This window comes from Columba livia, chromosome 2, assembly GCF_036013475.1.
Source record: "Columba livia isolate bColLiv1 breed racing homer chromosome 2, bColLiv1.pat.W.v2, whole genome shotgun sequence".
Taxonomy (NCBI): Eukaryota; Metazoa; Chordata; class Aves; order Columbiformes; family Columbidae; genus Columba; species Columba livia.
In genome coordinates, this window is record NC_088603.1 from 69,755,317 (window position 1) to 69,770,163 (window position 14,847).

Here is a 14,847-nt window from a genome sequence, read left to right on the forward strand (position 1 = left end):
AAGCAAGTGTTATTCCTATCAGGCAAATGATTTAAAGTATTACGGTGAACAGACAAGGACTCTCAGTAAATATTTCCATGCTACTTTTCAAATCAGCTCTCCAGTGTCCGTATAGCACAGCAAGCTGCCAGACAGAGACGGCACCGCAGTCTGCTGCTTAGTCCCTGGACTGCATCCTCTCGGGCTACAGTTATACAACCTTGTTGCAGAACAGATATTATTTATCACCTAAGAAAAATATAGGAAAGGAATTTACATCTATGGCTGTATCTGGCTGCCTCTACTGATGATTAACGTTCATCCTTTGGAAAAAAAAAAATGAATTGCACTGCCTACTGTTCTTTATTTCATTACCCCCCCGCTTAACTCTCATGGCTCTGTGCTTCTGATGGCTTTCCATTTTTCTTGGAAACATAAACCAACATTCTCAGACCACAGTATGGGAACTGTTGTTTAAAATAAATCAAACAGGAAGCAACATCTCTGCAAAGTCTAGAATCAAGGCAAAAATATCTTCCCAACGGTATCTAGTATACAAAGTACAATACTTGCCCTCCATCAAAAATTTTAACTCTTCTTGGTTCAGTTTTGATAAAGGAATTTTCTTTATCGTGCTCAGTGCTTGATTCAGAGTTTTCCTTATTGCTGAATTCAGTTGCAGTCAATTTTTTTCTGTTTAATGCTCGCTGAAATGAGATATGCATATCATTAAAATTAGTATATTTCATATACTATTCAAACCTGTAAGCTATAATGAATGAAAGCATTACAAAAGCCACAATTGCAGTAATTGATTTTTTAAAAAATGTTAAGATACGCGAAACAAAAAGTACTTTTTTTGCTAAACTTCTTTACTGTGCATTGCCTATTTGTGGACCGGCAAATCGAGATGGAGATCATATGGCGCTGTAGGAAACCAGGAGTGCTTTGAATCTACAGGAGGAGATGCCTCTTCCTTCTTCAGGGAAGGTGAAGGTGACGTTTTTTGGCTCACAGACAAGCCTTCACCGGAGCAAAGATGCTTACAAGCAAACACCGTTGCTTCCTGAACAGCTACAGCTTTGCTCCTCTGCCCTCCATGTGGTCACTGGGCCCTACAGATGGGGCTCTGCAGCTCTATGACTCACTGACCCCCATAATTTCACAAAAGGGTTTAGTGCACAACCAGTTATCTGTGCTTTTCCCGTGCTGCTCACGCCCTGCAAGGTTCCAGTAGCACTTGCCCAAGTGTCCAACACAGCAGGGCAGGGGCAGGACAGGGAAGGGTTTCCCTGGTGCTCTTCATCTCACAGCTGTGGGCCTCAGGTCTCACCAACCCACCCACGAACCAGCAGCACCTCACGGCTGGCAGGAACTGCTTTCCTGAAGCCCCGCAAAGAGAAGGGTGGAAAGCAGAAGTGTATTAAGGGGAGATACTAACAGCTAACTTTTCTGATTTATAGTATTTGTAAAAAAATGTTCTGTGTGGGAATTGACTGTTCCCAATTCAGTGAAGTTACTAACAGAACACCTTCCAAAGCAGGGCTCCACACTTAATTCCCGCTGCCTGACCAAATTACAAGAAGAAGCGTAGCAATTGTCTAGCAGAACAAAAATACATTTCTCCATTTCCCCTGATTATTAACTAAGGAACTTTGTTTTTTTTTTTTCTAAAGAAGGATGAGTTCCCCCAACATTTGCCAATTAAAATGTACTCCTTCCAAGTCTAGGACATTTATAAAATGGGCAACAATGAAGGAATGATCCAATTAGCCAGCAATTATTACTGCTGTATTTATAAACTGTTCTACCCACATAGCTGGCACACTTACCACATTTGCTCATATTGATAAGTGAATAAAGTGATGAGAGAAAAAAAGTCTGGCCTTATGTTTTCTAGTCATTACAAAATTTAACGCTGTAAAGCTTACGAATTCTTGGCAAGAGGAATTACTTCACTGTCTGACTTAAAATGACTGATGGATTACACCGGTCATTACATATATTGATGGGTGACATCATTCTGGCACTCAGTCCTTGCCCATCGTCCTCCATGCAGTTTCAGCCACCGCCTTGACTCCCCACCCGATGAGGAATGTGGCTGATGGGGAACTCACACGGACCAGAGGAAAAGCATCTTTCTATTCGAGTCAAAGCCCTCGGAATCCGCACGGGCTGCAAGCACCACTCCAATCCGTACGCCTTCATGCAGCCCCTCGGATTGATTTGGGCTGGATTTTCAACTATCTGAGCAGTTCTACCAAAGCATGGATGACAGCTTTGCCTGTGCGTAGGAAGAAAGAAATTTCACCCTGCATGTTTTAACAGCATTCACACAAGGTGAAGGGAGATGAGAAATAGCAGGAGTTGAGCCTACTCCAGTAAGTACAACTCAGCCGTGTTGTAGTTCCTATATGCTACTTGGCACATGAATTGCTTTTGTTTCCACTGCAAACAAAGAGCAACAAGATGACATCTGTAATTTAACCAGAAAAGAGCAGTGGAAACTACGGAATACATACCATAAAGCAAATACCACATAAATATTCCCAGCAGCTGGAATAACGCAATCTTGAAGTGCCTGATTTCAAACTTAAATACTAAGCATTCTTTCCAGATTTAAATTTCAATAATAAAAAGACAAAGGAAAAAGCAAGATTCCAGAAGTATTTAGTCCACGTTGTAATTCAAACTACAGTGAAATAGTGTTACAACATACTGTGTATTCATAAAAGCAAATAGAATGCAAAAGCTAACATATGGCCAAACACCCCTGGATTCTCTGCACACCCCTTTCCCCCTGCCTCCCTTTCTCTTTTTAGCACACACACACACGTTTATTTACAAAGACAGTCTAATATAGGTGTTCAAATTCCTATCTACCTCCCACTGATATCCTTTAATTTACTGGTTCTATGTTATTTTAGCAGTTGTTTCAGTGCCTTAAACATGAAAAATGCTGTGATCACAGAGATGCTTCAATAGAAACACTGAGTTTCTGTCACAGAAGTCTACAGAAATGCTCCCTGCTAATGAAAAAAAACCACATTATTTTTAGTTTTTATGAAAGATTCCAAACCAATGCTGAAGAGGACTTGGGTCCTCTGTAAATTCTGAAGAGCAACCAGTCTCTAAGGAGCATGGGCTTCTTGTGTGGAAATCCTTTAACATGCCTCATCTAAAACCCCGCAAAAACCCCACAGGTACTGGTGGAAAAGTTGGAAAAATGGCAGCGCTGTAAAATGTTCCACTCCATGCTTATGCTTTCTGTTTCTAACACAATCTTCTCTCATAGAGGCAAGGCCCATGATTCATTTCTACTTTACTCATTTAACTCCACTGTCTTCAACTGCTGGTATAAAACTGGAAAAAAACCTGAACTTAGGGCTGCCCAGAGACCGGAGTTCAATAGATACTTCTGGTACTTAACAACATCCCTTGGAAAAAAAAAAGCTCACAGCCTGAATCATCAAAGTTATAAATTTCAGATTATAATATTCATTAAACATTTTTTCCCATTGGCACATAGCCACTTGAGGAAAACGCTTTTAATATCTTTAAACTTTTACTAGTGTACGCATAAAAATCTTCTGCATTTAACTACTTTCCAGTGGCGAGCTGGACTGCTATGGCACATCATCCAAGAAAGAAAAGTTTTCCAGTTAGGAGAAACTTTCCGTTCTTCAGCCTTATTCTTGCCTGAAAATCTTCACCCTGGCATACTGCACGCATTACTGATTCGCTTCAGGAAGCGAAGCCAAGATCAATGCGGGGGCTTGCGAACGGGCTCCTGATACACCACCAACGACTTCAGGTGAGCAAAACTGGCAAAAAATTAATAACAAATAGAATAAAATAAAAAGAGCAGGGAGACGGAATAAGCCTCTTCCATGCAGGTGAACCTCCTGTTACATTTTAACATGTTGTACTAATTCCAGGAGCTTCTTTCACGATAAGGTTTTGTGGTTTGCCTTCTGAATCACTGGCATGTGGCAACTTCACCTATTGCCTCTGAGCACCAAATTGTGAAGAGCAAACAAGGTCCTGGGGTTCCTTATTGTTTGCATTTTCTTCACGTCTCTTCATTTCCCATGGCATCTGTTGTTGAAAGAATTGCTTTTTTTTTGTGACAGTGATTTGTAGCGGTTATGCAGCAGCAGGAGATCTCTGTAGACACAACTTAGTTCTGGGGGCAAACCCAGGAACAGTTCAGCAAGTCACTTTATCTTGGTGAGAACATCAGCAGTTAAAGCCCCGTAAGCAGAACACACCAAATCACTTTAGAAAGGGCTTTGACTGTGAGACAGGAGGTGAGGCATAGCAGTGCTGCATTTTTATTGTTGTTTATAAATTTGATTATAGTAGCACTTAAAGCTCTCTGTCAGGTCAGGGTTAAAATGTGCAAAGCACTTGTGCAAACACCTTCCCAATGGCAGTTGCAACCCCTTTAGACTTGCAGTCTAAACTGTGGTTCCTTCAGGAACTTGGGACCCCATTAGGCTTTTAAGCAGGAAATCAGTTGCCTTTTTTTTTTAAAATAACATAAAATTAATTGCTAAATTGTTGGCTGGGTTTTTCTTTGTTGTTGTTTGTTTGTTTTTCCAATGGAATATTAAATTCAACAAGGATCTCTAACATTCTCCATCCTCAGTCTCAACCAGAAAAAATGGTAGGAGAATTACTGGGAGTGAACTGAATGAGGAATTTCAGTTTTTGCTTTCTTTAAACATGGCTTTTGTGATGAAGTTTCCAAATTTCCCAGTTGGCATCAGCTATTCCATTACCAGGTCCAACTGGAGACTGGTAATATACAGGTGTATTGTAACAGCAGCATTATCACCATCCTGGAAAGCGGCTGAAATCCTGCTGCCTCAGTCATTAAAATGGAAATCAGACAAACTCAGGAGGTGTCAGGTCATACTACCTATCAGGTCTTTGAAATTTTTAATTTCTGCCATCCTATACCTTGCTCATACAATCTGAGATGCCAACTGAACTTTAATTGGTGCTTTCTTGCTGCACACTTTCTTCCTTTATAATAGCCTGGAGTAAAACCTGTAAATCAGCTGCAAGCAGACCTTAAGAGCTCTTCATTTTCACCATGCTTGTGTGCTTCATTCAAAATGTCAGCAAGAAAGACTGAAGAAAGATTAGTAACTGTGGTTCTTTTGTGGCAGCGGCACTGTAAATGTACCTGACAGCTGCCTATTACAGCATTTAAGTACTCCTAGAGTGTTTAAAAGGGTGCTGTCAAAATATTTTTCAAAATATTATTATCTGTTATTTATATTCTAAACAGAATTTGTTTGTAGACAATATTTGTTTTTCAAGAGACACACAGTAGCTTTGTTATCACAGCATTTCTTTTGGTAGACTGTCCTTAAAAAGTAAAACAAACATGAGTCAATGACACAATTGATGTGAGACTTGCCTTAGAAAGAATCACTCAACTATGTACAATGAAAAAGCTAAACCTTCAGATTATTTTGTTTTGTTTTGTTTTAATTTGGTACAACATCTCATAAAACGTATGAGGGAGCAGGCTGAAAAAGGTAATACAAGTTTAAACAAAGGTGGCACACCAATATGGAACCAACAATTAAATTCAGTTACAGCACTAACACAAAGCCACCACTCTGTATGCATTTTCTGCATGAAATATTACAGGTAAAGTTTTGACCTCCAATATAAATGTTAGCAAAGTCTCCCACAGATTTCAGGACGACTAGATTTAACTCCAATGCTCTCTTGGCCTGAGGGGTTTCAGTACATTTTCTTGACTTCCCTGTAATTCTGAAACCATTTCTTCCTCTTATACAGTTTCCCATCCTATTTGCTCTTTTCCCCACTGACCAGTCTGTATCTTAGCAAAACATTTAGCCAATGCAGAAACATCACAGGGTGACCTCTGACAGCAACAGCCCCATTACTCTTCATCCACAGAAATACATCTTCTGCCAAGCCTGTGGCATTTCTCCTCTAGAGCTGCTTGCTGGCTCTACAGACCTCAATTCCCAGACCAATGCCCAGAAAGTTTTGCTGAGGGCAGAATGCTGGATTAGGGCAAGTTACAGCTGCTTTTACCCCCTCAAAAAGGTTTCCGATGTCCTGAAGGATTCTGGAGAATGGGAGCTCCACCCTGTTCTGCCAGCTCCAAAGAGCTGTTCAGCATCACACCTGTGGTGTGCACAGCAAAGAGGAAAGAAGAGTGTGAAACCAGGCTGTACGCCCAGACTCCCTTCAGAAAGCTTTATGGTTTCACTAGATCACAAAGTCATTTTGGTTGGAAAAGACCCTCAAGATCATTGAGTCTGACCATTAACCCAACCATGGCACTAAACCATGTCCCTAAGAACCTTGTCTACATGTCTTTTAAACACGCCCAGGGATGGTGACTCGACCCCTTCCCTGGGCAGCCTGTTCCAATGCCTGATAGCTCCTTCCGTGAAGACATTTTTCCTAATGTCCAATCTAAACCTCCCCTGGCAAAATTTGAGGCCATTTCCTATTATTCTATCACTTGCTACTTGGGAGAAGAGACCAACCCCCTCCATGCTACAACCTCCTTTCAAGTAGTTGTAGATAGTGATCAGGTCTCCCCTCAGCCTCCTTTTCTCCAGGCTGAACAGCCCCAGTTCCCTCAGCTGCTCCTCATCAGACTCGTGCTCCAGACCCCTCACCAGCTTCATTGCCCTTCTCTGAACTCTCTCCAGCACTTCAATGTCTTTCTCATACTGAGAGGCCCAAAACTGAACACAGGATTCGAGTGCCCAGTAAAAGCGAGTACTGAATTCACTAAACAGACATGGCTACCTCTTGTCTTACTGTAAGGGCAGAGAGCCACCTTCACCCATTCACAGAGGCGGTTCAGTTATTAAGGAACGCCAAATCCAGTGAAAATCAGCACAGCTTTGGTCTTGTACATAAAAAAACCTGTCCAGTGACTGAAATCCTGATCACACATGTGCAGCCCTGAGGCAGCTGAGGACACGAGTGACCGCTTTGCTCTGCCACGTCTGACTCTGGGATACCGAGGTGTTTTATGTGGGTCACAAGCATTGCCAGGAGTATATTCCACTGTGCAAGATTTAACATCATCTTTGGAGCCATATCGATCCAAGAAATTGTCAGTGGTTTTATGGCAGCCATAATTTTGTTTTAGACTTTGCTATTTTTGTCATTATTTCACACCACCAGTTAACCTAGGCAGGAGAAAGGGAAACGGTACACTGCTCTGCTCACAGTTAGATGATCAGCGATGGTGAAAAATATTTCCATGGTGTATCCATGGACACCTGTTCAGGCTGAGCACTCTTTATAACAAAAAAAATACCAGCTGTTTTTAAGGCAAAATATGCAATTATGATCTTAAATTAACCTGTTTTAAGTTGAAAGTGTTTAAAAATATTTATGTCAGAACTATTTTTGTTCTACCCTTTGCAATGAAAAATAGCCAAACACATTCCTGCCTCGATAAACTCTCCATATACAGATTTAAATCCAGGAACTAATTTCCATGAAAAGTGATAAATCCTTATGAACAGGTTTCTTAATGGAATTACTCAAGATCTTTTTAGCAGTTTGATCCAGCATAACTAAAATAAATAAGCGCATAGACTATACATGTCAGGCATACTACATTCTCTAAAATAGGAACAAGCATAATTTCCAATGCAAATCCTCTGTAAACAATCAGTATACATCAAACATAGCTTAAGTACCTTGGTTAAGCTGTTCTTCCACTTGCTTGAATAGACCAATACATCACATCTGGGATGAGTAGTTCTGGCTTGAGTGTACAGTGGTTTTTCAGCTTTTTGTTTTGAATTGAGGAGGGAGAGAGCTACCTTTGTCGACAAACCAAGTGGATTGGGATTGCTGGAACTAATGGTCCATGTAGAATAGGCAGAGATTTTCTGATCGTTTTGCAGCAGATGCAATGGTTTTCTCTTCAGGAGATAACACCAGGTAAAACTCGTTGAAGTCTTGAGGCTCGGAAATGACAACCTCTGCATTTCTCCTGCATTCATCTCAGCCAATGTAGTTACAGGCTTTGCTTGACCCTGGCTGTTGATCTGCTTCCTCTCACTGCTGTTACTTGGGGACCTTCTTTCTTGACTGCTACTTACAGCCTTGAGAAGAGAACTCAGATTATTCACTGGAGACAATTCAGATGGTTTTCTGACAACAAACACTGGCAATGCCGAAGACTTATGGTCTTCAGATTCTGGTGACTCCTGTAAGGTTTCGGAAATCCCAGTGTCAGATGATACACGGTCAGACAACAGCAGGTCTGAAGTACCAGCTTTGCTGCTCTTTTCATGCTGTGCAACACCATCAGGATCTAAGAGGTGATTTTCGAGAGGCTCTGTGGTGCAAACCTGTCTTACCAAAACTGGTTTCTTTTGCTTACTAGTAGGGTCATTAGATCTATGCAGTGGCCTAGCATCTGTCATGCAGGCAGCTCCGCTCTCATCTTTAACACGTTTTTGCTGCTTTTCCATGGCAATATCTAAACTGTTGGCTGGGGAAAGCATTCGTTTACTTGAAGCTGTAGCTTCTGGTTGAGGGAAGAGTCCGCTAACTGGCACCTTCTGAACAATATTTGAAGAGCTTGACAAAAGTGAATTTCTGGTTCCACTTTCTGGTTGTGAATTTTCAAATTCAAATGAATTTGGCAAAGTCCTCTGGTGATCTTTGTGAGATTTTGGCAGCTGAGTTTTGCCTTCAAGCGTTGGCACTGTCGCAACATTAGTTTTGCAAACAGGTTGACTGACCTGATCCTGGGTGACTAAAATGTGGGGAAGGGGTGTAACAGTTGCAAAGCCATAGGACGGCATACTGCTGTGAATACGGACAGGAACCACAAAAGGAGGAATCTGATGTATTTGACTACCGCAGTTATTAGGGACAATTTGTTTTAAAGGAGGCACAGAATATGGATTAGACATATCAGACAGTTTGGTCTGCAGTTCAAAGGAGGATGCGTTCTGGTCCGCCCCAACCTGACTTGGAACTGTCTGAGCTGATAAAGTATTTTTTAGCAATTTAGAAGAGTATGGCTGACCTATATGTAATGTTTTAACTTGCAGTTGATACTTCGGAGCAAAACAATCCTTTTTTTCATCGGCACGACAAGAAAGTGTGTATGTGCTCACTTGCCCCCCTTGGGCTGACGTTTTACTACATGTCTGGGAAGGCTGATGGGTCGAGGATGGCTGTCCTTGATTACTCAAAACGTGATCTAAAGGCTGCTGAACTGAAGACAGGCTAACAGGATTGCAATTGTGAATGGCCGAGTGAGGCCTGGAGTGAGTCTGTGAATGCTGTGTACTGGCAGGAAGCTCCGCTGAAGATTTGTCAGAGGTCTGCAGCCTGTGCAATGGCACTGCGGGCACATCTGCAGCATGAGCTGTCTGAAACGAAGATGTTGATTTAACTTGAGGCTGATGACTCTCTGGAGAAATATTTAAAGATATTTGTCTTACAAATGGCCCCCTCCTCCTTTCTAGCAGAGGCACGTGTCCAGTTGCTCCATTTGCAGATGACGCTTTCGGAGAGGCTATCTCTACAAGTGCAGCAGGTTTTGACGGAGACATGCTTCCACAGTCAAAAGACTTACTCCTGTAGTCCACAACCTCCATGGAGGGCTGCGTGCAGCTGATCTGCTCTGAGGCCGCACGTCTCATCTCCCGGTAATGAGGCCCAGGCACAGCCAGCGCGTGAGAGCCAGCGGGAATCATGAGGAACTCCGGCAACTTACTCACAGGCTCTGCTTTCGGGGGATTCTCAGCTTTTGAAGTTTCGTCTTTATCGAAAGAAGCTGAGAAACTGGAGGCATGAGACAAACTACTCTCCCGACTTAGGCTTCTGGAAAGGGTGGAATCAGCACTTGACTCGGCAGACGAATGCTCCATTTCGGCCAAGCGAATTCTTTTCTTCTTTGGTGGAAGCTTTTCTGTTGGCAATTTTGACAGTGTTTCACTGCGCTGTGGCCAATTAAACCTTTCCGCCTTTTCCTGATCGCTGTATTGGTTTTCTTGGTCCCTGTCTGGTTCTTCTGTGACCAGTATTTCAGGAACCTGGATGTTATGCTGGCGAACAAGTCTTGACGGCTGAAGTGGTGCGCTTCGCTCATTAGAAACTACTTGGCTTCCCTGAACGTCCCCTCTGGGTGCCTCTGACGACAGGGGTTGATGCTGCTGGGGAGTATTCAGATGTCTTTCCTCTTGGATTACAATCGTATTCAAGGAGCAGTGCTTTGCAACCTTGTTGGGCTCCTGAGAAGAAACTGGTGATACTCTTTCAAATGACTCTGATTTCTCAAATGAGCTATTTCTGCTCAGTGAATTGGTGTGCTGTATTACCGAAATCCCAGTCCCTTGTCTTTTCAACTCCACCTTTTCTTGCACAGCTGAACTTGCTTGCTTTTCAATGAGAGGAGCCATCTTTGGCTCCGTAGTTTGATCTGTACCTCGAGCCACAAGCTGAATTTGGGAACTCTGAAGTAGAAGGTTGCTTGGCTGTTGTGATCCCACCACCGTTGTCACACCATGTTTTGACAGACTGGAAGGATTTGCTGCCTTGCTTTGGCCTTCCGTGTTCTTTGATGGTATGCTTGTATCATTTTGCTGTGGGTCATCGTCATCGCCAACACTTTTCATTTTCCTTCTCTTCCTTATCTGGGGTGTCTGCTCCCAGACGCCAGTTGAAGTAGTGACTCTGTAGTGCAGAATTTGAGGCTGTGTACTGTTTGGAACAGTTTTATGTTCAGGCTCCCGGATTGCTGCCTTAGTTTTAGGTCCATGCAACTCTGAACAATAAAATTTTTTGTGGTTTTCAAAATTTTCCAGTTTTCTGTATCTGTTTCTGCAGGTTTCACACTCAAACATCGTTCCTCGCACCTGAGGGGACTTCTTTGCTTTTTCTGAATTTGATCCCTGTGCCAGGGACTTACTCCTTTGCAGTAAGGTTTCATTTGATAAATTACACCCCAGATAACTTTCTTCCACAGATCGCATCGGTCCAAGAACTTGGCTTTCACCAGTAGAAGAATCTTCAATTGCCGCCTGTCTAACAAGGGTCCGAGGATGTCCGCCTTGGTTCAGTGGAGCAGCAGGTCCTGATACAAAAACATCATCATATAAAGAGCCAATTTTATCATCGAATGACTGACTTCCTCGAAGGGGATGAGAGGGAGGTATTACATTTGGAGGTACTGCTGAGTAACTGGTAGTAGGCATGGAATTACTTCGTGTTATAGGTAAACAGTCAAGGGATGGTACAGAAAGAAGAAAAACTTGCTTTGATTTCTCAGTGGGTGTGAAAGGAGACTTTGGTATATCAGAGCTTGAGCTAGTTCTTCTTCCCATGGGCTTTAAATCAAACTGGAAAGAATCCTTAAATATGTAGGATTTTGGTGAATCTATGCTTCCTCTTCTCGAAAGAGATGTTCTTCTTGGTTTCACGCTATCTAACTGTTTGTCATCCACAACAGCTTCATTATCAGAAATTAACTTTGAGATACGCTCCTCAAGAGTTTTTGTTGCCATGGGAGGTCGCATTTGGCCAGAGAGAATCAGATTTTTTTCAGCACAAACAGTTTGTACCACTGATGCCACCACGCCACTTGTTCGTGCCACACTGGGCAGGTTTTTATTTGGATCTTTCTCAGAGGTCAACAATCCTCTTACGAAAGGAGCTGGTGGGCTCATTGTTTGATCGGCACTTTCAGAACGTGAGAAATAACCAGAATCAGTGCTACCTAAACTTCTAGGGCTCAAAAGACATTTTCCTTGCTGATCTTGGGAACCATCAGTTGCCTGTTGTCTCTGGAGCTGAGCATGCGTCGCTCCTGCTGCAGATCCCAGCTGTTCCTCTAACAGGCCCATTTCTACTTTCTGATATTGCTTTCTGTCATTCTCCTTGAATGAGGCTGTATGTGTTAAATTTGACTGAAGAGCTGCTGCTTTAAAATCCGCTTTTCGCTGTGCTGCAGCAAACTCGGGTGCTGGTTCTGTTACTTTGGGGCTGTCGGCCCTTAATGGAGAAACATTTACAGGATGAACTACTACTTTTGGTAAAGCTGGCCTTACTTGAGGTTCTGTATCATGTAATGAAGAGTCACCTGGTATACAGTCTGGGTTGCTTAATGGAACAGGGCTTCCTTTCCGCAATGTTTCTGCACTAGAAATGACTTTCACTATTTGTGCAGGTTCCAGTTCTTGATCATCTTGTCTTTCATCAGCAGTGCCTTCATCTTCACTTTCACCACTTTCTTCCACATCTGAATGAATGCTAAGTGCTTTGTCCGAGTCATGAGACAAGAAGAGGCCACCTGAATCTGGTTGTAGGACAAGTCCAAGTTTGATAGCATGTGCATGAGATTTTTTGTGCTTGTACAGGTTGCTTTTGGTTTTAAATGAAAACCCACACGTCACACAAGGATACGGTCGCTCTCCAGTATGGGATCGGATGTGCTTCTGGAGAACGCTGGGCTTGGCACAGGCCCGATTGCAATACTCACAGACGTATTTCCCTAGCTTTTTAGGCTTCTGGTCTTTCAAGAGGTTACATATTTGTTCTACACCATGGTTTACAACTGATGCTATCTGGGCTGAATTATACATGGGACCTATAGACAAGTGCGTTGAGCTCGATGTGCTAATTGACAAAGGTGAAGACGAACTTGCTACTAACTGGTTTTGAGGAAAAACCTGAGTTACAGTGGACGAAGAGGTGTGAACGACAGACGACGTTACTGCTATGCTGTATATCTGCTGGAGCTTGGGGTTTTCTTGACTCTGCTGTTGCACCAGCGATCTAGTGAAACTTGGACACATAACAACCTGGTGATTTTGTTGACTGGTTTTAGGAATAAGGTCTTGTGAATGAGAAACTGATTGGCCTTGTGCTTGTCCAGTCTTGGCTGTCGCTGCTACGTGCACATTGTTTAATGTGCACGGGAAATAGTGAGTTCCAACTGCAAACTCATGCTGTGACAAAGCAGACTGGTTTTGGACGCTCACTGTGTTGGACGTGAGACTAGAAGAGGTGCTTACAGTTTTATTTGGTCTCAGTTTCTCTATTTGCATCCCATACGGGGGGCACTCTTGTGCTAAGGTATTCAGTTCAGGCTCCATAGCTTTTAATAAGACATCGAATGCAGTGCGTGTACATGGGGATGACGTACTACAATCAACAAAATTAATACATTCATTACTGTCAGTCTTTGTTTTACTTGATGAGGAGTTTGAGAGAGACTTCTCTGGAGAGTTCAGTTGGTTTGCATCAGCACGCTCCCCTGCCTGTTTACCCAAATCTAAGGACTGATGCGTCAGTGAAAGCTTTGTCTGCATTGATGTCTCGGATTTGGTTGTTTCAACATTTATCTCACTATTAAGCGCTCCCCCGTTTTGTTTGGTACATTGATTTCCATTTTGCACGGGTTGGTGATCCTGTGCTGTGGCGTGTTTGGAGGCATCTGGAAGAGCTTTTAGCCGCGAAGGGTCTACCTTTTGCTTAACCTTGGCTTCCGCAGGGCTTCTCAAAGGCGATTTTGGTATTTTTTTAAGATGGTTTTCAGTCACGATCTTTTTTCTTTTCACACCTTTAATTGTATCTTGGGTTCCTCTGGTACCAGCATCGGTGATTTCTGTTAAAACACAAAGAAAATTTAAAAAATAATATTAAAACTGGATAATGCAGTATATTTTTATCTGTACCATTTTATGATCTCTATGTTCCAACAGTAAGCCCTGGAGCAACAGGACTATCCATTTCTCCAGCCTCTAATATTCTTTTTAACAGTAAATGTATCTTAGTGAAGATCTACTTAGTTTTTATCTAAAAAGAGTAATGCTTTCTAACTGATGCTGTAAGACACTACAAAAGTAATTCACTAAAGGAAAAGCTTCACAGGAAACATAAGAAAATAAAAGCTACTGAAACAGTATTTTAGTATTTTATAGCAACACCTTTATCTGAAGATAAAGTAAAAAGAAACTCCCTCTCTCGCACTTGTTTAAAAATTCAAATCATTATAGCAGGAAAATGAAGAACCAAGACACAAATCCGTTTTCATGCTGTGTTTGTCGCTTTTTTCCATCTATATGTTGCAGCAGTCAAGGAATGAAGACAACTTCCTCGTGGTTATATTTGTAAGCAGATTTATCATGGAAATGGCACAACCACCCACACCATCTGTCAAATACTGTATTTCAGAGCTTCAATTACTGAACTTCAATAGCATTTCAGATGAGCAACTACTGTGGATGAATAGAATCAGTCACACTTAAATGATTTTCTATTTGTGCATCATGAAACAAAATAAACTCAATTTGAATTATTTCATTACTAGCTACACTTGTTGCTGATTTTAAGCAGGTATGCATGCAGAGTTTCAGGGGTGTAGTGAAAAGCAAATGAATTGGAATATTATTCAGTAGAATAATTTTGTAGCAAGTACTTGTATTTGTGCAGAGTCCAATTTCCTCCATCACAAAAATCACATATAGACTGAACATCAGTGTTGACACCGACAAGCCTATTTTTTTTAATAGATACCTGATGTTACCTTTGTTTATTTCAACAGTGTGATATTTAGTCTGTTGGTTAATTATTTATGTTATTTTACTCCTTTCCTAACATCCACTCACTCACAGCCACTGCCTCAGCTACCATCTCTGGTAGCACAGAGGAACCCAAATATTAAATGGATGTAAATCCATTTTTTCAAGCTTTTACAATTGATTCATTAGGCTGTTCGCCAAGACCACATTCATCCGATTGCCCATATTCAAAGCAAAGGAAGAATGTGATGTGACTCGAGGGCTGGCTGATGCCTCTGAAAAGGTTCAGCTGCATACA

The 14,847-nt window shown here is 42.0% G+C and overlaps 1 protein-coding gene across 2 annotated transcripts in view; it reads right to left on the minus strand.

The window, feature by feature from the left end:
• HIVEP1 (HIVEP zinc finger 1) overlaps positions 1-14,847 on the minus strand; it is a 120,714-nt gene that overhangs the window by 18,725 nt on the left and 87,142 nt on the right. For both annotated transcript variants that reach the window (XM_065052412.1, XM_065052411.1), the window contains exons 4-5: positions 7,701-13,633; positions 553-686 (exon numbers count right to left, since the gene is read on the minus strand). In XM_065052412.1, coding sequence (XP_064908484.1) covers positions 553-686; positions 7,701-13,633 — 6,067 coding nt within the window. The remainder of the gene's footprint in view (positions 1-552; positions 687-7,700; positions 13,634-14,847) is intronic.